The 27007-nt window shown below is 41.2% G+C and overlaps 1 protein-coding gene across 2 annotated transcripts in view; it reads left to right on the top strand.

Moving 5' to 3' along the window:
- arhgef18b (rho/rac guanine nucleotide exchange factor (GEF) 18b) overlaps positions 1 to 19552 on the top strand; it is a 47464-nt gene extending 27912 nt beyond the window's left edge. The window contains exons 20-31 of one of the 2 annotated variants that reach the window (XM_067596926.1): positions 51 to 229; positions 372 to 445; positions 800 to 985; positions 1159 to 1299; positions 1623 to 1738; positions 2625 to 2693; positions 2858 to 2905; positions 4199 to 4480; positions 4598 to 4747; positions 12976 to 13327; positions 14307 to 14450; positions 14925 to 19552. In XM_067596926.1, the coding sequence (XP_067453027.1) occupies positions 51 to 229; positions 372 to 445; positions 800 to 985; positions 1159 to 1299; positions 1623 to 1738; positions 2625 to 2693; positions 2858 to 2905; positions 4199 to 4480; positions 4598 to 4747; positions 12976 to 13327; positions 14307 to 14450; positions 14925 to 15250 (2067 nt within the window). In that variant the 3' untranslated portion in view covers positions 15251 to 19552. Of the gene's footprint in view, positions 1 to 50; positions 230 to 371; positions 446 to 799; positions 986 to 1158; positions 1306 to 1622; positions 1739 to 2624; positions 2694 to 2857; positions 2906 to 4198; positions 4481 to 4597; positions 4748 to 12975; positions 13328 to 14306; positions 14451 to 14924 lie in introns of both variants that reach the window. The other variant, XM_067596925.1, reaches the window with a different exon arrangement.
- Positions 19553 to 27007: the final 7455 nt, after the last annotated feature.

The following is a 27007-nucleotide window of genomic DNA, read 5'->3' as shown; positions in this document are numbered from 1 at the left end:
GTAATATCTCCCCCTTCATCTTCCTCTCTTTCCTCTTGTTATCCCCCCAGGATAACAAGCCGTCAGTGATCTCTCTCCAGAAGCTGATTGTCAGGGAAGTGGCCCACGAGGAGAAAGCCATGTTTCTTATTTGTGCTTCCTCCAATGAGCCAGAGATGTACGAGATCCACACCACTTCCAAGGAGGAGCGAAACACTTGGATGACACAAATACGGCAAGCTGTAGAGAGGTAGCTACAGTTAACAAAATTGTCGTAATACATGTTTATTGCACACTTTACCCAGATGAAACAGAGAATGCAAAACAACTACAGTCAGTTTGCTTCTTATGTCTCCCCACTTGTAATGGCGTCTGTCTTGTCCCCCTGTTAGCTGTCCTCATACGGAAGAGAGGCTGTTCAGCGAGGAGGAAGAGGCGCAAGCTTCCAGGTTCAAAGAATTTCAAGGTACTAACTTAAGATGAGTAGATTGACAGACCTAAAAAAAATGCCCTGGGAAATCATTATGTAAACAAGCCACTAGGGGGCACTCATGTATCATTTTAACATTCAAATTTTCAGAAGTTGCTTTGATTTCCTTTTCCTTCACATCTTAATGTCAGTGGTTCAAAACTTTTGAGGGCACAAATTAATCTTCTTTTATGCAGCCAAAGCTGTTTAAAATATTTAAAAATCATAGTGTCTTAAAGAGTGAGGGTTGATGTATGGATGCACCAGAAGTTTATGACAAATTGTAAATCCTGATTCATGTTTTGAGCCATTAAGTCTTTTTAATTGTTTTTTTCGTGTTTTCATCTGTAGAACGGCTGAGCCAGAAGGATGCAGTAATCGTCCAGGCTCTTACTGAGAAGCTGCAGCTGTTTGCAGACATGGCAGAGACCGTGGCAGGTTTGGAGGACACAGCTTCTCATTCCAGACTGCTTCTGCGGGGAGATGCCTCAGATCTCCAGCAGGGGGAGGCCCTGCTCAAAGGAGCCATCACTGAGGGTAGGACAGTGCTGCGTGATATGTGTGTCTCCATACTTGACATTGTGTGAATTTAATACACAATTCTGTAGTATTAAATGTTAAAATACTTATAAGGTAGTAGTGTTGAATTTACTACTATTCCCCTGAACTACTCACTGTACAACCTTAATGTGTTGTCTCTGTTCATTTAGTGGAGAACCTCCAGAACCTTCTGCAGTCCGGAGTGAGGGAGGAAGCTCCGACCTCACGGCTGGATGAAGGGAGCGGCTCTGGAGTTCTACCCAGGAGAGCAGACACCTTTGGGGGCTACGACAGCAGCCCCACCATCCTCAGTAAGAGTGAGTCCAGTACACTCGATGCCCTGAAGAAGCCTACCATCTAATGGATCTGCAGTTGTATTTCAGTGGACCGTGTGCCATGAATAAATTTGACTTCCTCTTATCAAAGTTGATTATCTTGATTGGATTTATTTGCTGAATTTGTTTATGGACTAAAAAAAATAATAACTCAAGACAGTTGTAGCCACAGTTTTACATGTATATGCTTGTTGTTTCTGTGCATTATTTATGGTTGTTATCGTGTCTGTTTTCTTGGTTGGTTTGCTTTCATTGTGCTTGTGTGTCACTGTTTGTTTCTGTCGGTGTGCCTGTGCCAGATGGCAGTGTGAAGAAGAACTTTTCTGGCGAGTCGAGAAACAGAGACAGAAGCCAGAGAGCCAGCTCCGACCCTCAGCTCAAAGACCTCTCTGGCAGCCATGCTCTAGAGCAGACGGTAGGGACTCAAGACACACACACACACACACACACACACACACACACACACTCACACTCCATGCACCTACAGGCATATCTTAGGATGAGTCAGTGTTATTTCCTGTAAATAGTAATAATCGAACCAAGTCATCTGGAAAGTTTCCATGTCCTGATGTTTACTGTAACCCTGTTCTCGCAGGTCATTTCATTTGTTTATAAATAGCTAAAGCCTTGATAAGACCGTGTACTCTGAACATTGATTTAACCTACTGTAAATCCTGGTGCTTGAGAATAATCGGGCAGATAAAATGTAATGACATGCTGCTGACAGTGTTCAGTGTGTGAAGAAGAAAATCAGTCTTGCTCTCTACCACAGAATAAGTTTCAGTGCTGTGAAAAAGTTCATACAGACCTTGCAAAATGTAATTTTTTACGTCAAACCCTGTATGTACAGTGTTATTTTTATCGCTCTTAATGGGCTTGTTGTTGGATTACTGCCAAATGTTTGATCAGTAATTCATATCTTATGCTGCTCAGCTCTCATATTCAGGTTGTAGTTACTGGCCATTCAGATTTATATTAAGTTTATCTTTTCCACCACTATAACTGAGAACTGAGAACTGTGAAGTGTGAAGGATGGATGGAAATTAAGAAAACGTTCATCATGTGAGTTAATTCTGAATGGTGTGTCAGCTGACATAAAGTTTTTGTACACAACCTTTTTCTATATTATCATAAAACATTTTATTTAAGGCTTTTTAGGGGTTTTGCCAAAAACAAACAAACAAAACATTAACAAAAATTAATGGCATCCACATTATGTAGCAGTACTGGGCAGCAGTCAATGTGTTTCTAACAATATTTCCTTAATATGACTTGCTTTGTGTCTCACTGTTATTGCTCAGGTTGATGAAAGCTGCTGCTCTCCTGCCAGATGGAACTGCATTTGGTCCAACGCCTTCCCCGAGGCTGAGGTTAGTTCCTCCGCTCTGATCTGTCACCTTGTGATACACAATATTGCTGGAGCTTAAAGGTGTACCCAAACAGTAGTTTGCTGATCCAGTGAAACGCGGTGTTGTTTTGGGTGACACAAATGGCTTTTTTGATTATGATAACCTTGTCTGTGTCTCCTTTTCAGTTCTTCGACAGAGTGCTGATGCTCTCTCAGAGGCTCTACAGTCTGCAGGTACTGGAATACTGTCTCCTACACTGTTAACGCTCGGTTTGTATGTGCCTACCATAGATTCATATTGGGACAGCCACTTTTACACATTTTGCAGGATTAGATATTCATTAGACATGTAATCTGTCTGCACATAAATCTGTGAGATATTATTAAATTTGAAAAAAACACTGAATGAATAAAAGGTTCCAGTTGTATAGCAGTGATACCTGAGTGCCTACAGAAATATGTAGTTTCTTCTGATCGACATCCACTCAGTGGCCACTGCTTGTTATGCAAATATCTAATCTGCCAATCGTGTGGCAGCAACTTGATGCATAAAAGCACGCAGGCACGGTTAAGAGGTTCAGTTGTTGTTCAGACAAAACATCAGAATGAGGCAGAAATGTGATCTAAATGACTTTGACAGTGGAATGATTGTTGGTGCCAGACAGGGTGGTTTGAGTGTCTCAGAAACTGCTGATCTCTTTGGATTTTCACGCATAACAGTCTCTGGAGTTTACAGAGAACGGTGCAAAAAACATCCAGCTGAGGTTAAAGTTCTCAGGCACCATGCTTGATTTCAGGTATAGAGCAGTTTTAAATTCATATAATACTTAATTCAATACATTGTACACATTTTCTCTTGGACAACTTTTCACAAATCTTTTCTTGCTTTAATCCCTGCATGGCAGGGATGGCAGTTCTGTGGGCAAAAATGCCTTGTTAATGAGAGAGGTCAGAGGAGAACAGCCAGACTGGTTCAAGGCAGGCAACTATCACTCAAATAACCACAACAGTGCTGTGCAGAAGAACATCTCTGAATGCACAGCATATAAGACTTTGAAGTGCATGGGCTTTAGCAGCAGAAGACCACACTGAGGCTGCAGTGGGCAAATATATCCATAAACTTACAGACATAAATTCTTACAGTGATTCAAAAGCATTTTCTTTTTGGGAAAAGTCTTCTGAAAATGAAATAATTAGGTTTTTTTTGCCAGTGTTGTGGGCAAAAAATAATGCAGTACATTATGCAAACCTGCAGCTGTAAACTTTAAAGTATCAAATAATCTGAAATTTTCATCAAAAACAGTCAGTGAAAGAAAGAAGTCCAATTTATGAAGTTCATAACATGCGATATGAACTGTATGTTTGCATTTTTTCCCCCCAATTATTAGTGTTTGTCTTTGTGGCTTGATTTATTAAAAAAATCACAATTTTCATGCCAAAAAAATGTGTAGAATTTGTGAAGATTCAAATATAGCCTTGTGTTATGAACTTATGCTGTTTTCCTCCCGTCACTGTCTCCATCTTCAGGCCATCATATCACAGCAGGACAGCCACATTGAGCTGCAGCGGGCCTCGCTGATAGAGCGGGCTTCCCTGCCTGGACGCCACCGAGGCAACGTGCTCCTGGAGCAGGAGAAACAACGGACTCTGGCCCTGCAGAGAGAGGAGCTAGCCACCTTCCACAAGCTGCAGTCACAGCACCGAAATGAACAGCAGCGCTGGGAGAAGGAGCGGGAGAGGTACCGCCAGCAAATGGAGACCACAGAGAACAGACTCCAACAAAGAGAGGAGGACTGCAAGCGGCTGGAGGTAAAGCGCTTCGTCCTACCTGTGGGCTGTGGTTCATTGTTATATGTGTGATTATTAATGAAATATTCTGGTTTACTATACTCAAACTTTGCAACGTTGTTCATTCTTTCCATGCAGGAGCGTCTGGCAGAAGAGAGGGAGGAGCTGGAGAGGCAGAGGGAGACATACCAGCAGGACCTGGAGAGGCTGCGAGAGTCCACCAGAGCTGTGGAGAAAGAGAAGGAACGCCTGGAACACCAGAAGAAGATCAAGAGGAAAACCATTGAGGTGGGGAACTTGTGATGGTCATAAGCAGGCCGACAACAGTATTACTAAATACAATATTTGATCATGCAGAAATATAACAGCATAGAAGGCTAGCATTAAGAAGCTAGCAGATGCTGAGTTTAATTGTCTCCATTCATCTCAAAAAAGTAATCTAGTTATCTATCTAACACGGGTGCACGATTCAGGAAATCTCACGATTTGATTCGATTCCAATTTTTGGGGTCACGATTCGATTCACAATCAATTTGCGATTCAAAATCAGTTCACAATTCAATACATTCATAGATTTGATTCTAGATTGATGTTTTGAGTTACTCTTTCCGCAGTAGACACTTTTATAGGTCTCAAATAAAAAAGATCACACTGAATCAAACGTAAACATTTGCTACTAAATGTCAACCTGAGTAAGATTTATGTTCCTTTAGTCCACTTAGTCATCAGGAAACCAAAGCAGCCCTGAGACAAAGGTTCAAATGATGTTTAATACAAAAATAAAAATGATTGCAAAGATAAACTGCAAAGTGTAAAACCTCAAATAACTTAGATTTCTACTTCAATTAACAAAGTCAAACAAACAATAGCTGCCTGCTACATTTAGCTGCAAAGTGCATACAAGAAAATTGATCACTATTAGCAGGTGATTATTATAACCAATTTTGTTTCTTTTTCTTAATTTCTCATGCAGATTGCCATCTAATTGATATTTGTATATTTACTACATGAATATAAAGTAATGAAATGGGCACCTTTGCTATTTACTGAATTTTATTGACTGTTTTGAAATACAGAACAGCTGTTTAAACGCTTGTTTCGATGCTGCATCTTGTTGGCTCGTTTTTGACAGTTTGTCATAAGCTTCAAGGAGACTGCGTTTTTCATTTAGAGAAAATTAATTTCTCAATCCCGTCCTCAGATAACCAGCTGGCAGCAGACCTGTTGTGAGTTGTGCGTTTAGGCTGCGGGGGTGGAGGGCTGCAGGGGCCACAGCGAAAAAGTTGAACCAGAATCAACTTTTGGAGAAACGCAACCTGTAACGCTTTACAACCTGCCATGTGACAAAAACATTACTAGGAAGAGGGGAGGACATTTCTCTTCGTTTGATAACGTTAAAAGTAAAGTTAGGCTTTGCTGACGGCTTCCCGACTCATTTCAAAAAGACGAGAGAGAGAGAGAGTAGCAGTGGTCGAGCGAGCTAGAGAGTGAATGAGGAGATGGAGCGCTGGTAATGTTAGTGAGGAAGCTGCTGAATCAGATCAATAAAACGTTATTTTCTGACTGTTTCACAGCGGTTACAAATAAATAAGCCCACAATGGCACAAACCTGTGGAGGTGCGTTGCAGCGCCTGATAATGGCATTAAGCTCCTTCTTCCTTTCGAGATAAGAAAATCCAAAATATATCCAAATGATCGCCTTCATAGTCAATGAACCAGGTTGTATTTGTTTTTCTGTCAGCTACATTCATGGATGTATTATACGTCCATGGCTACATTGCTCGCGGTCTCTGTCTCCACGACACACACTTCACTTCCTCTTCCTTGTTGCCCCTGGAGTTGGGTCCAGACGAAAACCGGTGCGGTGTCATTGCGCCATCTATGGGATTTAGCGAGCTAACTCATGTCAGGAAAAAATGGAAAACAGCGTCGTGGAAAGACTGAAAAATGTGAATCGATTCTTGGAATTTCTGAATGGATTCTGAATCGGCAGAGATATAATCACGGATCTTATGTGAATCGATTTTTTTTGAGCATCCCTACTATCTAATGACTACTATTATAAACATTTGTAATGCCTATAATTTTAATTATCGTGAAGGTGAGTTTTCACAAGATACTTTTGAAAAGAAAATGCTTTTAAAGGTGTGTAAGAAGGAGGAAAAAGAGGACAAGGACAAGGTGCTGGGTAACAGTGAGATAGATAGATGAGGTAATTACGATTACAAGCAGGATAAAGAATAAGAAGAGGATTTCCTGTCTGTCCTTCTTCCTCTTTCACTGTTTTCTTGCTTCAGTTTTCCAAACCTCACCCTACTTTGGCTCTCCTTGTCTCCCTTCTTTCCCTTCCCCTGAGCATGAATCCAGTACCCACCCTTCTAAGGTACGTGAGCATGTGAATCACTGAAGAGCCAAATATATTATATAGTCTCAACAGTGGCCCATTAAATCTGTTTCCCTCCAGCAAGTCTCTCCTTTCTATAATTGTTAAATCTCCATACCCACTGACACATATCTCCTTCCCATCCCGTGTTCATCAGTCAGATTTGCCTGACATTACCAGTTAATGAGATTCGGTGGAAACATGAATGCAGTGAATGAATCTTTAGTTCCTGAGTTCAAGCCCTCTTACTAGTTGAAAAGAGACACTGGCTTCAGCTCCCATAGCCTGTTTCATTGATGGGGGGGTAATGATAAACACATATAAATGAATACATCTCTTAACTGCTCAACCCAGGAATCCACCTACGCAGTGGGCAGCCTTTCCCTTCACCTCTCTTTACCTCTTTCTCTCTTCTTTCCTTCCTGTGTTTGCTTACTTGTATCCCTCTTTCTCTCCTTTCAGTACAATGTGAGCCATTGTTAGTGAGTTTCATGGGAGAGGAGCTATGAGAAAGATTCACTGACTGTAATTTCATGCCTGGTGCTAACAGATCTGTCAAGGAATAACAGTGAAGTTACTTAATATTAGTCTTTGTTGTTTTCAAGGAGCATATCACCAACACAGTTTGGATGATTGGCATTCGTTTATAAACTAAGGAGAGGTTAAGAAAGCTGTGTAGCATTGGAAGTTTTATCTTGATGCAGAGTTTATCTTCTTAACAAGCCAGGAAAGACAGTTTTTGGTATCCTAACATCACCTGTTGTCAAGTCCTGACTGTTTATTTTATTACTTTTTCAATAATCCTTTAGTGTTGCACTTGATTTTCCTGCAAAAGTGCGATGGCTGATGTAGTCATGAACACTGAAGAGAACTCAACTACATGAGTCACACACGTTATGTCATGAGGCGGAGGCCATATTATAAAGCACATCTAATGATGGGATGGTTCATGCTGACTAATGCTCCCATGTGTACTGAGGTCAGTGAGTCAATGTTATTTTATGTTAATAGGTGTGCAGACCAGGTTTCTACTTCCTGAGCAGTGCTGTCAGCGCACTGATAAACATGCTTCCACACAGGTGTGCTTTTTGTTTTGACTGAAGCTGTCTCCAATGATGTCATTAGTACCGCTCTGTTTTCTGACCTTCCTGTATCTGATATCTCTGATTGGCCAGCCCCTCTTCATTCTACATACCGAGCTCAAGCTGAGTAACTGACGGGTGACACAATATCATCCATTCATGTCCTAACTTGTCCCTAAAAAAAAAAAACGCTCTGCCACTTCTTCTTCTTTTTTTTTTATACCAATCGTGCATTCCATCGTGCATTTTTTTTTTGATCCATCTGCTGTAACTTTACTCATAACATCTACAGACGTCTGGCTCCCTATCTACCATGGCATCCAACTCATCTGTTTTTTGTGGCATCCCAAGGATTTCACGGTAACGAGACCTTTCAGTGACATCCAGTTAACTGGAGCCTTAATTCAAGACGTAAACAAACACAACCAGCTGACATGAATTATTACACTCGTCGTCTCATTACTGCAACAGGCAGTCCTTTGACTGTGAGTTATACCTAGAATACTACACAGTGACTCCTGGAAAACCACAATTGAGGAGAAAAGGAGCCTGCTGAATTGACCTAATCTGCTATGATGAGTAATGCATGGACCCTGGTAATTAGAGGCCTTCACTGAAACGGCAATGTGAATAAGATTGCTGTGCGGTTTTGTTTGTTTTTGTTTGTTAAACGGACTGCAAGATAAGACCTGAAACCAGTGAGATCTGGACCATATCAGCACTCAGCACTCCATTAAATCATACCCATAATATTTGTTATAGACCAGCTACGTAGCGTGTTTGTGTGTTTTGTACGCATGCAGATGTAAGGATATATATGTACTATTTTGTTGGCTAGGCTACGGGACTTTTTTGGCTGCGGTGATGGGAGATTTGGAAGTGGCTTGTTCCCCCTCTATGTCAAACACATCAAACAACCTTTTCATCAGCTGCAACCTCAGGATCTGTTCCAGGCTCCAGGCCAGCTTGATATCAACAGACATTTAATCACCACCACCTAACATTAAGACTCATCAGCAAACCCATAGAGCTATGATTAGACCTCATAAAAAAGTGGTGCCTCTGTGTATGTTTTTGTGTGTGTGTGTGTGTTACTGAACATGTGTGGATGTTTAAGCAAGGAGGGTGCTAGTTGCAGCATGTCCTGACTTCAGCGGGACTTTCTTTCATGCGTTATCTCATCTGATCTCAGTTGGCCCCTTGATAAGAAAGACATTGGGCTCATGCTTTTTTTTTTATTGGCTACTGGCCCAGGACAGACAGAGCCTTGGATTTCATTGCTCAATAGCCCCGTGGATGTGAAGTTATAATGCATGTAAAGCAAGGTCAGAGCTGCAATCTTCGTGATTTGAGTGACAGCTTAGAAGAGAGTTGGCACAATGCAGCGAGATTTAAAGTAAAAAGAGAAACATAAACTTGACATTTGTATATTTTAATGGAAAGAAACCTACTGTAAATAGTATAAAATTCTTATGACAAGAAGGTCAAAGATTCAATCCCCAGATTAACTGGGAAAGTCTTGAAGGGGAAATGCATCAATAAATAAGCATTGCCTTTAAGCAAAGTGCTCAACCTTCCTCTGCTTTTTTGCTCAAGAACAGAAAACTGTAAAACTGTATTGCTACTTAGGTGAGTAATTACATGAACATGACGGGGAACGTTTCTAAAACATGAGAAGGTTTGCAAAAAGTCAAGAAAAACATGAAAAAGGTCAGTCGTAAAACGTTGACCTGTATCTGTTGTTTCTACACTTTGAGTTATCTTTTCCCCTCTACAGCCTCAGTCTCCAGGCTGATTTACGATGCTGTTTTCTAAATGTGTTCCCATGCTTTGACAAAAACCCCTTCAGTAACTGTTTACCCATTAACACTCTGACCATGTACACACACCTAGATGCCTGTGACTCGCTTCTTCTAATATCAGCCAGTTGCGGTGCTGAGCTGAGATAGAACATCGAGCTCCAGGGCAGATATTTTTCTCTCAGCCGCCGCCATCTGTCACTGTAGCCAGTTCCCACCTGTTCGCTGTACGCTGCGTGCAGCATCACGTTGTAGCGTTATTCTACTAGAATATTGTCTATTTACTGAGAGTTTTTACTCATAGTTGAAGTTAATCATTCGCTCTGTGAGAGAACAACATAGTTACTTTTCTATACATCTTGTTTGTCAGATATGTTTAATTTGATGAAGGGCTGCAGCTTTTATTTTCATGATTGATTAATCTACTAATTTTCTCAATTATTTGATTTTTAGTCTATAAAAAGACAAAAATTGTGACGTTTTTTTAAATTAAAAAAACCCAAAGATATTTAGTTTACAATGATAAAAAAGAAAAGCAAATAATCATCACGTCAGAAGCTTAAATGGGTAATTGATTATTAAAATAGTTACTGAATAATTTTATGTTAATTGACTTATCTTTTATCTTAGCTCTAATGTGATTGTTCAGCCCCAAGAGACCTGATACCGAATCGTTCCAACCAAACTTCATACGAAACAGTATTTACTCTGAGTAATCTTCACATTTAAATTCCTTAGACACAATTTGATTTTGGATTAGACAGATTTAAGCATACAGTGTTCGCTGATCTCAATAATTCATCAGGATCAAAGCTGCACATGGTTGATTTGACTCTTAAAGTCAAGTCATCTCTAATGTTGCTGATCGTCTTGTCCAGGGGCGGTTCATCAGCCAGTATCTAATTCTCAGTGGTGTCCGTCGTGCACAAGGCAGCACATTGTGCAGTGTTAGCCGAGATGCTTGGCTGGGTATGTATGATTTGGGAGTATCCAGGCAGTTTTCAGGATGAGAGGAACCTGGCTGTATAATTAGCTAGTCCAAGCCTGTCATTAACAGAAGCTTCTGGAAGGAAGCCAGTGCTAATTGTTTATGTGCTGTCAGTCAGGGCTGTTTGTGCTCTGCAGCCTCCACACGGTTTACTGCCCTGGAAACCTGCTGTTTATGCTGCTTAATGCCAATCACTTTGTTCTGGGAACAATGGAACATCTGTGTGCCAAGACGAGTGAGTGTTGAAGAAGGAGAAATGATAGAGGGGGAAAGAAGAAAAAGGAGATTTAGGGAAGGAGGTATGGAGACTTGCCCCTCTGTAGGGCCCCCTCTCTGCCTCGGGTCGTCCCGTCATGCTCTCCTGTTACAGCTGGGGGAAGCTACAGTCTTCAGACACGCCGTCACAGTTAGATGAGTTTGCCCTTCATGCCTTGTAAAACACAGGCATCATGCATTCCCCATCGCCACAGGAAGTATTCTGCATCATCATCAATCATGGAGCTTGTGGACTGCATACCAAACACAGCAGTTTCTCACTGATGTCAGAGTTTAAGTTAAAGGCATTACAGTTAAAACAGGTGTTAGACTGATACATTGGTTTGGTGATACACTGTGTACTGTACAGATACAGCATAGTGTGCGTCATTCGCTCTGTGCTGTTGGTAAATATTTATAATTTAACTAATCAGTGTTGCATAGTAATTGATTAATTGCTTTTAATTAATCAGTGTCATGATTTCATATTAATTATTGGTTTAATTGAAATGAATTATCAGATTCCTCATATGTGAATGAATGTTATTCTTTATTCTCAAGTACTTTCAGTAGATGTTTCAGAGGCTTTTCAACACTGCTGGTAGTCAAATTTGAGAGAAACAAAGAACAACTTTGTGAAATGGTGCTAAATTGTGTGATTACAAAAATGCATAGACATTAAATATTAGCTAAGTTAAAAAAAAATACCAAGCTTCTTGGCCTTCAAACATAGACACTGACCAAACCATCCAAACTGAGTAAAACTACAAAGCTCTGATGTCTTTTCAGATAATAACTAACCTGCAGTTAGATCATTAACAAAGAGACTCCTTGAACTTTTTACATATTTTCATGTTTTCTTCATCTTCTTCTTACCCCTAACTTAAACTTGCTATTTCCAGGCCTGGTTTTAGGAACATTGACTGGTTGTATTTTCAATACTTAAAGAAATCATCAATTAAAAATCAATAAAGCCAAGCAAAAGATGTAATTATACTATACAACAAACAGACACACATATACAACAATACTTCCATGTGAGTATACACAGAATGTCTGAAATAGTAGCCAGATTGTATTTTATGTTTATATAATTCATATAATATGTGATAAATATCCTTCTGCAACACTTTGGGTCACAGTGTTGTAGATCAGTTTAAAGTTTGGTCTTTGGTATAAAGATGCTTTTTTATAGCTCATGTAATGCAACACATTACTAACAGATACAAACACCGCACCACACCATTGTTACAGAAATCCTTCCGGGGAATCTGATTGAATGCAGATTAGATGATGATCTTGACTCGATTTCTAGATCATCTTTCCTTCACTCTGGTAATTAAGTGGACAATGCACTCAGTGTCTTTTATCCACTGATGTCATGAGAGACATTTTCTTGTTCCCCTGCTTGTCTAACAGCCGTGCCTGTTTTGTTAGACACGCCTTTATGTGCACAGGGACTATTAAGGGTTTTATGTTTCTCATTTTGTGTGTGTGTGTGTGTGTGCGCACATTGTCCTTGAGCCTCTTAGAACACATCAAAAGCTTGCACCAAACTTACCAAACTGTGTGCTCAGCAGAAAGTAGTAGCATGTGTTTCTGATTCCCTCTTAGCCCATAAATACCCTTCTTCTCAACAGATTGTGTTTCTGTAATGGCACGGCGTCACACAGGCGATTTACAGTATGTGTGTGTGTATGTGTGAGTGTTTGTGCCCTCTGTAGTCTTAAGAAGCTGTTTTAAGTTGTTTTTTTTTTTCTTCATATTCCCATACATAACCCACAGTGCAGGCTGTTTCCACACACTCAACATGCAAACATGATGCTCCGTGGCTCCGATTCCAAACTGAAAGCAACCACAAATATGAATAATTGCAGTTTGGAGACGGGAAGCCGTCCTTTTGTTAACTTGAGTCTTACATGATGTTTGCAAAGCTGAAGAAGACTTCAGTCACTTCCAGCAACTAACACACAGTCCTCTATGTCTTTCTCCTTCCTTCCCTCCTCCAGGTGGCTCCTCTGTCTGGCAGCCTGAACGGGGAGCCCCTCATGTCCTCCGGGCTCACCGGTTCCACCAGCGTCTCTGACTTGCCCCTGCCCCCGAAGCCCCTGGTGCGTAGCAGCTTATCTGTCTCACCAGCTGATTACCCAGAGCGCCCTGAGCTGATGTCGCGGCGGGAGGCGGGCTCTTCCACCCTGCCACTGAAGACAGAGGTGCCGCTCCATCTCTTCAGCGCCACCAACCAGCAGCACAAGCTGGTCGGGGTGCAGCAGCAGATCCCCACCAAGCTGGCGGCCTTCAGCAGCGGCAAAGGGAAAGGAGGCAAGAGCGGCAAAGCCTCACATCGCACTGACAGCACTGGTAAGGAGCTAGAAACCTGAGTTTTATGTTGTCAGTAGGAGGCAGGGCTGTCCAAAGGTTACGAAAAGGCCACAAGTCAAACCCATTTATGTGTGTCAGGGTGGCTCTAAAGAAACAGCAGAACACTGACATGCTCACTGATTTAGAGTTGCTCTTTAAAATGGCACAAAATATGTGATACAGTGTGATATAAGAGAGTACGAGTCTGTACTTGTTCTGGGGCACACTCGTCTACTTGTGATATTTCCACGTGAAACTATTTCATGATGAAATGAATCAGCAATAACTACACACACTTCTGTATCTGGAGTTATTGATGCATAAAAAAAACAATGTATTCAAAGTGTGCATTCTTTCCTAATTTCATCTACACCTATAAAATGTGTCACGGTGAAATAGAGAGGGTGTGGTTTGTGACTTATTTGTTACTGATAATTCATTTCCACCAGCATACACCTTGCCTGGAAGACATTATATTATGTTTTTTGACATTTTAAGCTTTTTTACCCCCTAAAAACTGCAGTCTACAGAGCATCAGATGCCAACTCCTGCTAACATAAAATATACATACATTTACACATTGATACATAAAGTATCAGTAAGTATACACTACCGGAAAAATCTGTTAACAAGTGCTGCATTGAGGCTCATGTTTTTTTTCTGACTCTTTTAGGTGTTGTATAACATTACAGCACTCTGTTCTTCTGGCTCACTGTCAGCGAAATCCAAACTATCTGTGTCTGACACGGGCTTGACCTGATCAGCATCATTTAAGTGGCTCATTAGGATCACATTAGCTATCTAAATTGGGTCAGTCTTCTGATATATCAAATAATGGCCTGAGAGCTGCTAGGCTGCTCTAGTTTAGCGTTACAATCTAATTTTACAATTAAATCACATCCTGTCATGTCTGTTTCTTGTTTTCTCTTCCCTTCCCTCCTCCTCCTCGTCCTCCTCCTCCTCCTCCTCCTCCTCTCAGCCTCAGTGGATATGAAGCAGATGCTGCCGCTGAAGCTGTCCGCCCGAGACGACAACACCCTCAAGGCCAAGCGCTCTATCAGCCCCCACCAGCAGCTCCCGCTGTCAACCCCTCCTCAGCCTCACTCCCTCCATCACCACACGGGTACCTTTCCACACACATATACTGTTCATGAACATGCACACACACACACACACGTGCTTCCACCTTCACTCCCTCAGGACAAACCCAGACACTATCTCTTCTCGTCTGTCGTTGCCTACTGCATTATTAAAATGGTTCTCACAGACACACACATTCTCCACCTGGGCAAACCTGACCCCACCCGATCATGTTGCTCTCCAAAGCCTGCCTTCATGCCAGCCTCACCCTGTGTAAACACCTATCAATTTCACATGCTTCACTGTGATTAACGGCAGGCTGTACTGCTGACACACATGCTTTAACACTTTAATCCTGTTCTCTCACAATTACCATAGACATAAAACATTGGCAGGATTTCACATGATAGATTTCAGTGCGGCTGAGTAAACTAGAACAAATCTACCTCTAGTTTTTGTTCTAAATTTGGAGTAATCCCTTGTTTTCTCACGGCCTTTCCTGTACGCCTTTTAACAGATCAACTAAGTCCTCCAGACAACGCTGGACCAGACGGCCAATCTACTTCCACCATCAGCACCTCCCACCCTCCAAATGTTCAGAAGCCCCCCATGCCTCCCGCACAGCCCCATCCACAGCCTGCCATGCAGCCTCCCAGCATGCCTCTCCACTCGCAGAGCGCCGGATCTCTCCAATTCCAGCCCCATCTGCCGCCTCAGGGCCTCAGTCCGAACGCCCAGGCCCATGTCCAGGTGAATGTTCACGGGCTCACACACAGCCACAGCATGCCGCCGCCCTACAAGATCAACACCGAAGACCTCAAGGAGGACGTCATCTTCTTCTAAACTTCAGTCTGCTGCCCCTTTAGATCAGCCGCTGTACGCAAAAAAAAAAAAAAAAAAAGCTGGAATGGTTGCTGGTTCTCGTTTCATGCGATAATGTGACGTCGATAGTTTGGTTTAGCGTGTGTTGTGTCTGAGGGTTGATAAGGTAAGGTTATGTGTTGCAGCAGTTTATTGCAGAGAGCAGAGCCTTTGTTTGAGCTGCAGTGGCTCACGGAAAGAAAAATTCCCATTTTATTCAAAAAAAAAAGAGGAAATTTCTGTTTGAACACTGCTACACCATCCTTGCTTTTAAACTGCCACAGTTTCTTTTTTATTTAATTCTTAGTTTTATTTCTAAACTCAAGAGGACCACAAGTGTGAAGTGGGAACCTTTGGTGAAACAAAGGCATCTTTTATCGTGCGCATAAAAGGTTTAAATGAAGTTATAGCGATCCAAAGACATTAGCTGTGAGAGCTGAAGGGGATTTGACTTTGAGGGACAAAGTGAAAGAGAAAATGTCAGGTGCATTTCAGGAGACTTTGTCAGGCTGGTTAGTGAAGTATGAAGAGTGAGCGGTGCTGCGTCGGCACCCCGGCCTCACAGTCTGCTCCTACTGGACCTTGAACCACAAGAAATGATTCAGCAGGAACTCAGAAGTGTTTCAGCTCTTAATACGTGAACACGCTCTGCTTGATGTTTCATTTGCACAGTGTAAATACTCCATTCCAGACTAATGAATGAACTCTTATGGACTAAAGGTGTAGTGCTTGGATGTACAGTTGTCAAAATTGTGAAAATTCATTTCATTTTGTGATTTTTTTTTTTTTTTTTCGTTTGTTTTCTAGTGTTTGGTCAGCAGATTAGAAACCAGGCTGTTGTGTAAGAATGGTCCTGATCATTTAAGGAAGAGTTCAGTTTTTTCAGTTATGTCGTACAGTTTTTCCAGCTCATACAGAGTGAGACAAACTCAAGGAGGCCTTTCTTACGTCTGTGCACTTAGAAAGAATGTGAGATTAATCTACTTAAGCTCTGTTCTCATATTTCTTGGCAGCAGTTTGTCTCAAAAAACACTGAACATTTCATTCTCTGTACTCCTTTTCTTAGCATTAACAGTATTTTTAAACAGCATTTTCACAAGTGCATACAGTTGTATTTTTGTTTCTACCACTATGGCCGTGGGCTCTTTTCACAGCAGGTGCATCAGCTGTTTGACAAAAGATCATTTCTTTAATACAAAATTAGCAACAGAGAAATATGTTAATTTGTATTTCAATCTTAGAGCGTTGTTGGCTGGTTTAATTAAAGATCTATTTCCTGAATTTGAAGCTGAGCTGCTAATATTCCCACTTGACACCATTCAGCATAAGTTTCAGACGTCAAAAAGGTCACAATGGGTTTGTCTCACTCTGGGTAACATTTCCAAAATCTTTCCCTTTAAGAAACATATCTGTGGTCATTTTAGTGGATCTGTAGTGTACTTTACTATTCATGCTGTATGTTAGTTTAAGGGTAAAATGAACTTTTAACTGCTTCAATTTTCTGAACAGTGACCTCCCTGGAAAATTTGCAGCCTAATTGGTGAACAAGAATACATGAGTCATAATCACAGCGGACTATTTTGAAGATATGCACTGAAATTATTCAAATCCATAACAATACTACTAATAAAAAAGTAGAATTTTATTAATTTGCACTTATTGGTCCTGTATAAGTTCTAGAAATACCCAAAAGCTACCTGAGGTTAAATTAGGAGTATAAACAATCATAAATGCACCATAATCTCTCTCCCACTCATTCAGACACAATATAAACATTTACAAAAATCTTCTGACGACTCATAGGACAGACATGGAGGCCGAGGTTGTGCAGAAAATTTGAGCAATTTGAAGTTTTATGGATTCCCAGTTCAATCCACTTTGGTCTTAGTTTTTCACTCAAACACACTTATGTGTTCGACGAGTCTCATTTCCGAAAACTCGTGTCTCTGGATTTCATTTTGCTGCATTGACAGTTTGTAAATTTTCCAGAATGGGTTCATTTTAGCCAGCCGGTATATCTTTGAGATATACATGAAGGTGTCAGTTTTAATTGAGGCCCTGAGGTCTCATTGACAGTGTGTTTTATTGATTGCTGATGACATTTCATTAGCTAGGTCTTAAATCTCTGTGCCTGACAGAAAAGCAGTACTGTGATGGGTGCAGTGGTCCTGCAGCAAGAGCGACTATCAGCTGTTCTCTAACATTTCAGTCTTTATCTTTCTTCAAAGAAGAAATATGGAGGCACGTTGTTTTTGTGTATGTGTACCTTTTAAATCATGAAGTAGTCGGTACATGAATGTGTTTTGTGTCTCTGGAGGGAAAAAAAAAATATCAGAAGAGCTTTTTGTCTTTGTCCAAATAAGCTTGTCTCTGAAGCTGTGATCACAAGCTGGAGTTTGATTTAATGTATATTATGTAGATTTTTGTACATACTGTATGTGATCTTTCCTGCACCGTCTGCCCTCTTACACATGCTTGTATTAGGAACAGAGATATTTGACGTGAATCAAGATGCAAAAGTCAGCCAAAAGTCTGTCTGTTCATACGTGTATATACACTTAAAATACACACACGGGTGTGTATGTACAAAACGGTACGCCTTTCTCGAATAGACTAATACCAGGAAAAGAAACCACAACCGCTCAAATTCTGTTGTACAAATGAACCGAAAATGAAGGTGTGCATATTTAATCTCTTGATGTGTGTCGATGTTGTAGCATTGAAGTCGAGGTGCACTGTCTGCCGTCTTTGTCCTGCAATTCATGAGTGATGTTTCATCAAGATTATGTAGCAGCAAAAAAAAAAAAAAAAAGAAAGAAAAATCATCTGCTTGTTTCAGTCGGTTAAACCAAAGAGACATTCGGCTGACTGGGTTCCTTTCTGCACTCGTATATGAAAGATGAATGACACTGTGCTGGTCGTGTGGTTGTCCGCAAAGTGTTATTACTTGTGAAAACATCCTCCAGGGAGTGTCCATAACAAGTATGTTGACGGCACATTATTGTCCAGCTCATATCCTGCTTCAGGATATGGATTTGTTGTGTCCAGATCACAAATATCTCTTTATACACAGGTGAACATCATATTCTGAAAAAGAAGATGTTACACAAACAGTAAAGCCCAATAATTAGTCAAATGGGGGCGTTGACGTATTCTCTCTATAGTGACACATCCAACATCTGATATATTATTATTATTATCAGTATATGAGCTCATGTAACTCTGGACATTGGACTGTTAATGTGCATGTGAACATACTTTGTGGTTTTCAGTGGGTGGAACTCTACAAAAACTTATACTTTTAAAAGTCTTTGACAAAACAATCCCAACTCAAGGTCCACTTACGAGCTTTTTCACTTACTTTCAACCTCATCACACTGTCTTCAACAGCTAAGTCAAGCATCACCTTAACTTAAAAGCCAACACAGATGGGAAATCTTAAGTTTGATATCATTCCAGCTTCTTGTCTGTCATGGCAGCTGTAAATATGCTGATGAAGACCATGTGATGCGGTTGAAAGCTCCAGAAAAAAAGCCCTCACCTTTAGTTGTGATTTCTGTGTCAAACTATCTCCAAGCTCAAGAACGAACTTTAATGCTTAACACTTCAAGATATTTCCGTATGTGTCCATTTTCCTGTGTTTGCAAGTGTCTCTAACTCTGAATGAGAGATGTACGATAGCAGGAAAACTGGTGTAAGAGCACTTTAGTTCTGCTCCAGGTACGAGACTTTTAGCGAGTAGTGGACGCCGTCTGTTGGTGCCGCTGTTTGGATCAACTCAAGTCTTAAATGCTCTTTTTCTTTACTGACCCGCTTAACCTTTTTACTGTTTTTAAACTCGGAAGCCAGTCAGTCACATCACTGTGTGTGTCTGTGCGTGTGTGTGCGCTCGCCTCCAAAAACACAACAGAAACATTTCTAACAGTTGTTTCCGGTTGTGTTTTTTTTTTTTTTTTTTAAATACACACACACACATTCATACACACACGTTGGACCTGTAATGTGTAAATAATCCTGAACATACTTTATTTCCTCGGCCAATTTTACACTAGTCACTTTGGATAGTAGCATACTTGAAGGGGAAAATGAATGTTTATAATGCTTATTATTATTTTTGTCTGTGAACTTTTCTTTACCAAGAGCTGTCAAATGACGTTTGTAGCACACAGCGAAACTGATTTTTGTACCGTTTTATTTTATTCACTGCGAGATGTTAGAACAACCTGTGGACACAAACAGCTGCCTTAGAGAAAGTTTAGTAATAAAAAAAAAGTCTTGAAATGATTTCATCGGTGTCTTTGTTGTCCTTTTAAGTGTTTTTTGGTTTTTTTTTTTAGTCTCATTTATGTTTTGGTAAAACTCAAACATGCAATGAATGATTCACATATGAGTAAATCTGTATTTACAAGGATTTGTTCTCCTTTTTCCCCTCAACAACCACCACATGTAAGTGCAACATATAATTCTGCCTCATTATTTAGATTTCTGTTCACTGCTCGTCAAAATAATCCTGACCACCCAATTAGCTCGCACCCTAGCCATTCCTCAGTGTCTAGGACGTGCTGTAACAGTGTTATTGACCCTGTGTTTAGACCGACTAATAACAGTATTCCCAGACAAAGCTCTATTTTCAGGTACTGTGGTTGTGGCTGTTCAATCCCTCTGTAGTCCTCTCTAACAGCAGGGCTGACGCTCCTGCGTTATTGTCATTCTGGGCTGGGAAGACGCTACAGTAGTGGCCAGTTTTTTTATTGTCTGCTGTCATTAGTGGCTTTCCTCTGTCTCCTCTCAACAATTATTTTTCCAGGCTGCTTCCCCTGTGGAGAGAAGCTGCATTTTTATTCGGTCTTTGTTTCTGTCTCGTTCCTTCTACTGCTCTGCCCGTTTCATGTCTCCCCATCTCTTCCTCCCCCCCCACCCCACCCCCTCTCCAATGTCTCCAATCCTCCTCAGCTCAACCGCCTCGGAGCTCGGAGGCGTTTTATTTAATGCAGTTTTCAGGAAGTCGGGAATCTTGGCTGTTGTTGTTCTGTGTCAGAGGCGCTTCTCGCCACAAAGTTAAACAAATACATGTTCCACAGAGACAGACGTGCAGACGAAACCTCCCTACAGGCTCATAAAACACAGACAAATTTTTAGTTTGATAGACTCTGTGTCAGCAGTTGGTTTCTGTTGTTTTTGCACTTCTATTCAGCTTCTCTGAGCTTTGGCACCATGCAGGTTAGAAAGAGCCATTAGGCCATTAAAACAGTTGAGCTTGGCTACTGAGCGACACCAGAATTCAAATCCAGCCAGTTAGAGGACATGTGATAGTCCTGGTTTGTGATCCTTCAAAACAAAGCAATGTCTAGTTGCGACCCTTGTTACTGGTTGCATATGCATAGATGATAGCTACAGTACATACTGCACATGCATGTCTATTGATATGGATGTATAATGAGACAATGAGCCCTTGAACACATTAAGGGCGCTGCCTCATACTTACAGAGCAGCCATCCTCACCCTCCTGCTTCATTCCCATCATCATCATTTAGCATCTTTTTCTCTGGTATTTTGCAGGTTGACCTTAACTAACCTTGTGCTTTTGGTTGAAAACAGATGCTGAACTTGAGTGTTTTGTTCATACTGAGGATGAAGAGAGGCCGTCTAAATCCTGTCCAAAGCTTCCTGCCTCAGCTGATCTACACTGACACTCCTCTCCACAAATATTATACAAAATACTACAGTATACTATTACAAGATATTATAGAAAACTGTCAGAGGAAACCTTGGACATATTTTCTTAAAGCAGAGCTATTCAAGATAAGTGTAAATGCAGCTGTATTAAATATAATAAAGCATTTAAGAAAGCATTTTTTACCCTTGTTAATCATTGCGATGCCCCTCAAATTATTTTGGGGCTCCTTGCGTGGATCCCAAACTCAGCACAGTAACCTATATCTAAACCAGACGACGTTCCCAGCAACTTCCAGGTCGCTGTTTTTGCAAGTGATGTTATGAAGGAATGTGCTTGATGGCTGCTTATCTGAGGGTCGTTTCATCATTCCTGGCTGACACAAAGATCTTCTTGTTGAAAAGACACAAAGCGGACTCTATCTGTCCTTTTGCTAACACCCAAGGTGATTACAGGAAGATAGCTGGCAGTAAAACACGTCTCTCAGCCAAGGCTGCTTCAAACTCTGCTTACATAACCTTTCTTGGCAGGCTGAGGTATATTCTGGAAAGGAGAAGTTTGTCCAAGATAAGGAATTTTTTTTTTTTGAATTTTTCAGGTTGTAGCTGTTATCAGTAACAGATAAAAAGTGGGAGAGTTAAGGTCTTGGCCCTGCAACAACTGTGTGCAGTTATAGATTTACATCAGTTTCATGATTTCGTGCTGTCTTGTTCATAGTTCTGCTTCGGATGAATAAGATTCATTGTTCCTTCAACCTGCACACCTGATCTTCCATCTTGCATCAACAAAGGCAACCCCTGTGCGGGGGCAACAGTGAAAAAGGCCTCCACAGAGAAAGGTTATGCCAGCTAGAAATCAGATCAGGTGGAAGGCTATTGTTCTGCCAGAAGAGACGCCTCAGGTGAATTGAAAGGGGGGAGGTAAATAATAAAGGAAGTGTGCTCTTTGCTGACTCGCCCTTTGTACTCACAGGATTTACATTTTGCAGTCAGCTGTAACCTGGTGACTATCTTGTTGGGCCAGTTTTATTCCCGTGTGCCTGTGTGCTGATTACACTGTATCAGGAAATGATGAATGCCACCATTGTGATAAATCGGTCTGTTTCAGAGAACTGTAAACAAGTTATATTCTCATGTAGTCACGTCCTTTTGAGTTTCATGGAGACAAATCTTTGCATCTTTACAAAACATTTAGCCTTTGACCAAAGGAATAGTTTGACATTTTGGGAAATACAATTATTTGCTTCCTTGCAGAGGATTAGATGAGAAGATCAATAATATTCTCATATCTGTTCATTCAATTTGAAGCTTTAGAGCCAGCCAATTTGGAGCCAGGAGATGATCAGCTTAGCTTAGCATTAAAGGAAACAGAGGGAAACAGCTAGCCTGGCTCTCTCTAAATGTAACAAAATCCACATACTAATGCATCTAAAGATCACTAATTAATATGTTATATATCCTTAGTTTAATCCGTACAAATACCAACGTGCAAACCACAATTTGTAGAATTTTTGGGGACTATTTCCTGTTTGGGCGCAGTGACTTCCTGGAGTTTCTGCTAGACAGAGCCAGGCTAGCTATTTCCCCCTATTTCCAGTCTTTATGCTAAGCTATGCTAACAGCTGCCGGCTGTAGCTTCATATTAAACGTACAGACATGAGAATGGTATCGACTTTCTCATCTAACTCCCGGCAAGAAAGTGATTAAGTAAATTTCCTAAAATGTCTCTATTTTCCTCTCAAGATATACTTTAAAAATGAAGAATACACAGTTAATGACCTCACAGGAAAGCACATTTGCATGTATCTGAAGCCTGTAGTCACGGTGGCAGCCAACAAGGACCCCTTCAACATTTTATGAGGTGATTCTCTGTCTTTACAATGTTAGACTGGAAGGCCTGTTCACAGTTTTAAGCATTTTCCATCTGTGTTTCAGGATGCAGCATTGTTCAAGGCTGATGCAGTGTGGGAGGTCTCTGTGGCGTTTTCAAACAAGTAGAAAGAACTTCCCTCACACACACACACACACAGATGCACACACTCTCACATTTTTGGTACCTAAAGTCAAACGCTAGTCATGCCAAGACAAATAGCCTCCTGGCAGTGAACATGGAAAACACTTTCCATCTCAGAATGTGAAGATGTGGGCAATTTAAGTTGCTAAGTTTCTCCCTGGAAAGACCCAGTAGGAGCTTTATGTAAAGTTTCTTGCCATTATCAAAGTTGTTTCGGAAAGTCTGGGGAATACGTGCGCTGCTTTCAAGAAAACGAGAATAAGAAGTGGAAAAATGTTCAGATACATGTGTATCTAGAGTAAAAGAGAAGAGCAGGCCTGCAGGGAGCCTTCACATCTAGATAGCATTGTGAAATGACTCTGAAGTGAATAAAAGGAAGCTGTAGGCTCTTACTATCAGGTAAAGCAGATGCACTTTTGTTGATGGTGCACTTAAACCTCCCTGTATTATCTTGAGGAGCTCGCTGTGAGGATTTGTTGTCCCTTTCGAAGAATGTAGCCCGAGGTGGTGCACTTCACTCCAGCACGATCCTTTCAGCATCATCAAAAGCAGAGGAAAGTTGCTTTCACTAGCTAAATAAAACGGCTTTGTGTCCTATATCTGTATGTGTATTCTTTGATATTTTCCCCGAGTGCTTCTGCAACTGAAAAGCCACCACAACATTTTTCTCCCTGACAGTCTTTTTAGAAATGTGATATTAGCTGATGAAGGAGAAACATGATGCCAAACCAGAAAGATCCAAATCCAGCTCTAAAATGGAGAAACAGGGGCGAGAGTAACTGAGTGCAGCGTCCTGTGCGCTTCCTTCTTTCATCTCAGAATGGAAGAGCGGAGAGCAGCAGAGCTCATCGCAAGTGTGGTGCTGCTCTACAGGAGGGATCTAAACACAGCCTCTCTGATTTAGGAGCTGGAACGAAGCAGTCGCCAGCCTCCCACCAGAGCTGGCAGGGTTGGATGGCTGTCTGGCCGCTGTTGATGGGGGGAAGAGGAGGGAAGGAAAGGGGGAGTGGAGACAGAAAGACGCTGCCAAAAGACCAAAAGGCCACTAACTGCTGAAACACCAAACACCAGAATAAGACAAAGCTGGGTGGATTGTGCGCCAGCATGCAGAAAGAAAGAAAGAAAGAAAGAAAGAAAGAAAGAAAGTGCCTTTATTTAACTACTCAAAGGTACCATTATTAAACAGACTTGTATCTGTTAGTCACTCAAAAAAACCCTAACACAAATGCAAAAAAGAAAAACAAGACAGGACAGAAACGCTTATCAGAAGCATAAAACCATTTAGTGCTAGATATCCTCATACTGTTCGATAATATGCATAATTTAGCTGTGAGATGAACTGCCACCATCCCCTGCAGGGCCTGTAATGGATATGTGGAGCCTACACTCTGAATTCTAATCCTAAAGACCAATTTAGCCGTCCCAGACAGGACATTTGCCTGAGCTGGCACTCGTACATCCTTCTTCTTGACCAAAAATAAATGAAAGAAAAGATGTTCCCCTAAACCCTGAAACTGTGACTTCAATAGTGAAAACAAGTTCTGTGATCTAACACAATACAAAAATACATGTGCCAAAGTCTCATCTTGGGTGCAAAAAGGATACCGTACCATGTGAATTGGTTTCAGGTGTGCTGTCTGTCTGTGCAGTAGCTGTTGTATCAAGTATCCAACCTGTTTCGTAGAAGTTACACTTATATATTACTCATTTGTTTTGCTAAATATGTTCTGTAAGAAATGTATTTGCTGTATGGATTATGTCAACCAGCAGCGTTTTCACCAGTGAAGGAAGTGGTATGTTTTTGTACTGCACACAGGTCAAAGGGGTGGCGGTTGGGGTGGATGGTCGGCGTATAACGTGCAGGATTTTGACACAGGAGGGTGAGGTTTACATCCTGAGTCCTGCTTGTGGTTCAGTTTTAGCAACAAAAGCGCTCGGGTTAAAGAAAAGATTATAGTTTCAGGTAAATGTTAATAAAGTAAACATGACCTGTGTTGTGCTTCAAGTCACTGTTGTATCCTTTAATGTTTAACCAGGGCCACAATCTTTTTCCATATCATTAAACAAGCGTTTAGAGTGCCTTAACATAACCATAACATACTTTAAAACAAATGACATATCTTTTCACCGAAGGTTTTTGCAGATACGTTCAATTAAAACACCTCCTTATGCTGATAAAATACATAATTTAGGTGGCATTATGCCTCATTCTAAATGTATTTGCTGTTGCAATTTAGTGTTATATAAGGTCAGCTGAAAGAAAGAAAGAAAGAAAGAAAGAAAGACAGAAAGAAAGAAAGAAAGAAAGAAAGAAAGAAAGAAAGAATAACAGCAGCTTGTTGTAATGTTCAGTTGTAAGACCAGAGCAAGATTTATTGTGGTTTAGTTCTCTCTTGCTCAATAACACTGAGCTCCAACATTATAGACAAAGATACTAAACACACACAGACACGGATCACCTCTGACTCACTTTTGACTCCACTCACAGTTTAAAACCCTTCAGTCACCTGCTGAGGTTCTCAACACCTCTGAGGAAGAAACTTAGTTTATGCAACAGAGAGGAAACTATTTGTGAAATCCCTCTCAGGCGTGCACACACACGCACAGCATACTGTAAACACACCTACCCAAACACATATACAGCATGTTTTTCTTTTTTTATCCACGGGTCTTATTTCAGACTATTAACATGTCAACGATTCTTGGCATAGTGTTGAAGTGCATTAAGTAGGATGCTATGATAATGTGTTGCAAAGCTCCACTGAAAGCACCATCATCTACTGAAACTTGCACAAGAACCTGTTCCACCACAAACAAAGGAAGACTGCATTATTGTTCCAAGTCCAGCTAATCTCTTCCTGCCTGCCTCCTTCTCCTCTCCTCCTCCATCTATATATTCTTTATAACTGTTATCCCTTCTCTCTGTATCTTTTAATTAACCCTCTCAAGGCCCTCTGGGAAACGGCTTCTTCCAGCCAATGGGAGAGCAGCAGTTAGGCATCGCCTTCAGTGAAAATAACAAACTCCACTTCAGTTACAGACCTAAACAATACACTCAGCAACAATTAGCTAAAGTCTTATCAGAATCATTCAGTGTTGTGCTCTTACTGGTAAGTATTTGCAGTAATCCACCTTTCTTCTTGACTCAGATCTCTTTTTTTTTTTGAGTATCAAAAGCAGATTGAGGCTCTCGGGGGAATTTGAGGAATCTGAGATGAGATGCTGGTCACGGTGCGACCACATGGCACCCCCTCAATCAGAGCTACACTTGTTGTCTGTCCCTATATGTGTGCGTGCACGCATGAGAGGGTGTGTGTGTGTGTGTTAATACAGCATGTGTCTGCTTCATTAGTTTCATATAAGCCTCTGCGCTCTGCTCTGAATGAGGAGGGAGGACGACACACGTCAGCCCCAGACAGAGACAGATGCTGCTGACACGTCCGAGTATCTCTCTATTGTATTATTCATCCTCAGTGTCACATCTCATCCGAAGTGGTCAGCCGGACACGATGCAACAGAAGGGGACGTCTCGATCACACGCACACACACACACACACTCACACACACACACAGGCATGCATGTGGCTTACATTCATAATTCTGTTTGGTGCGTCTTTCTCTAAGTGTGTGTATGTGCCAGAGGGGCGGGTGTACATCTGCCACCATCCAGCTCGGAGGGCTTCTCATCAGGCTGTGGATGATGCTTTTGAAGTTTTTTTTTTCCTCCATGGAGAAGGGTGCTTTTGATTGAAGAAGCAAAGGGGATTTTGGTAGTGTGTGTTTGTGCATAAATATGTCACCTCAGGCAACATATCAAAACCCCTGCCGTGCCATCCCAACCTTCATCAACCCCCTCGTTCAGCCTCACTCCAACCCAACTGGGAATTCATCTCTGTTTTATTAATGAGAATAAGAGGAAGTGTCAATTATGTTAAAAAAAAATCTCAGTTCCTGCAAAAAAACAAAGGGCTTTGTGGTGGCTTTGTGTTGAAGAGGAGGAGAAATGTATCTATTTGTACCACATGAATCCAAATATGTCAGGCTTGCCTGGA

This window comes from Thunnus thynnus, chromosome 8, assembly GCF_963924715.1.
Source record: "Thunnus thynnus chromosome 8, fThuThy2.1, whole genome shotgun sequence".
Taxonomy (NCBI): Eukaryota; Metazoa; Chordata; class Actinopteri; order Scombriformes; family Scombridae; genus Thunnus; species Thunnus thynnus.
The sequence above is the reverse complement of the archived record's forward strand: the minus strand, read 5'-3'. Positions and strand labels throughout refer to the sequence as shown.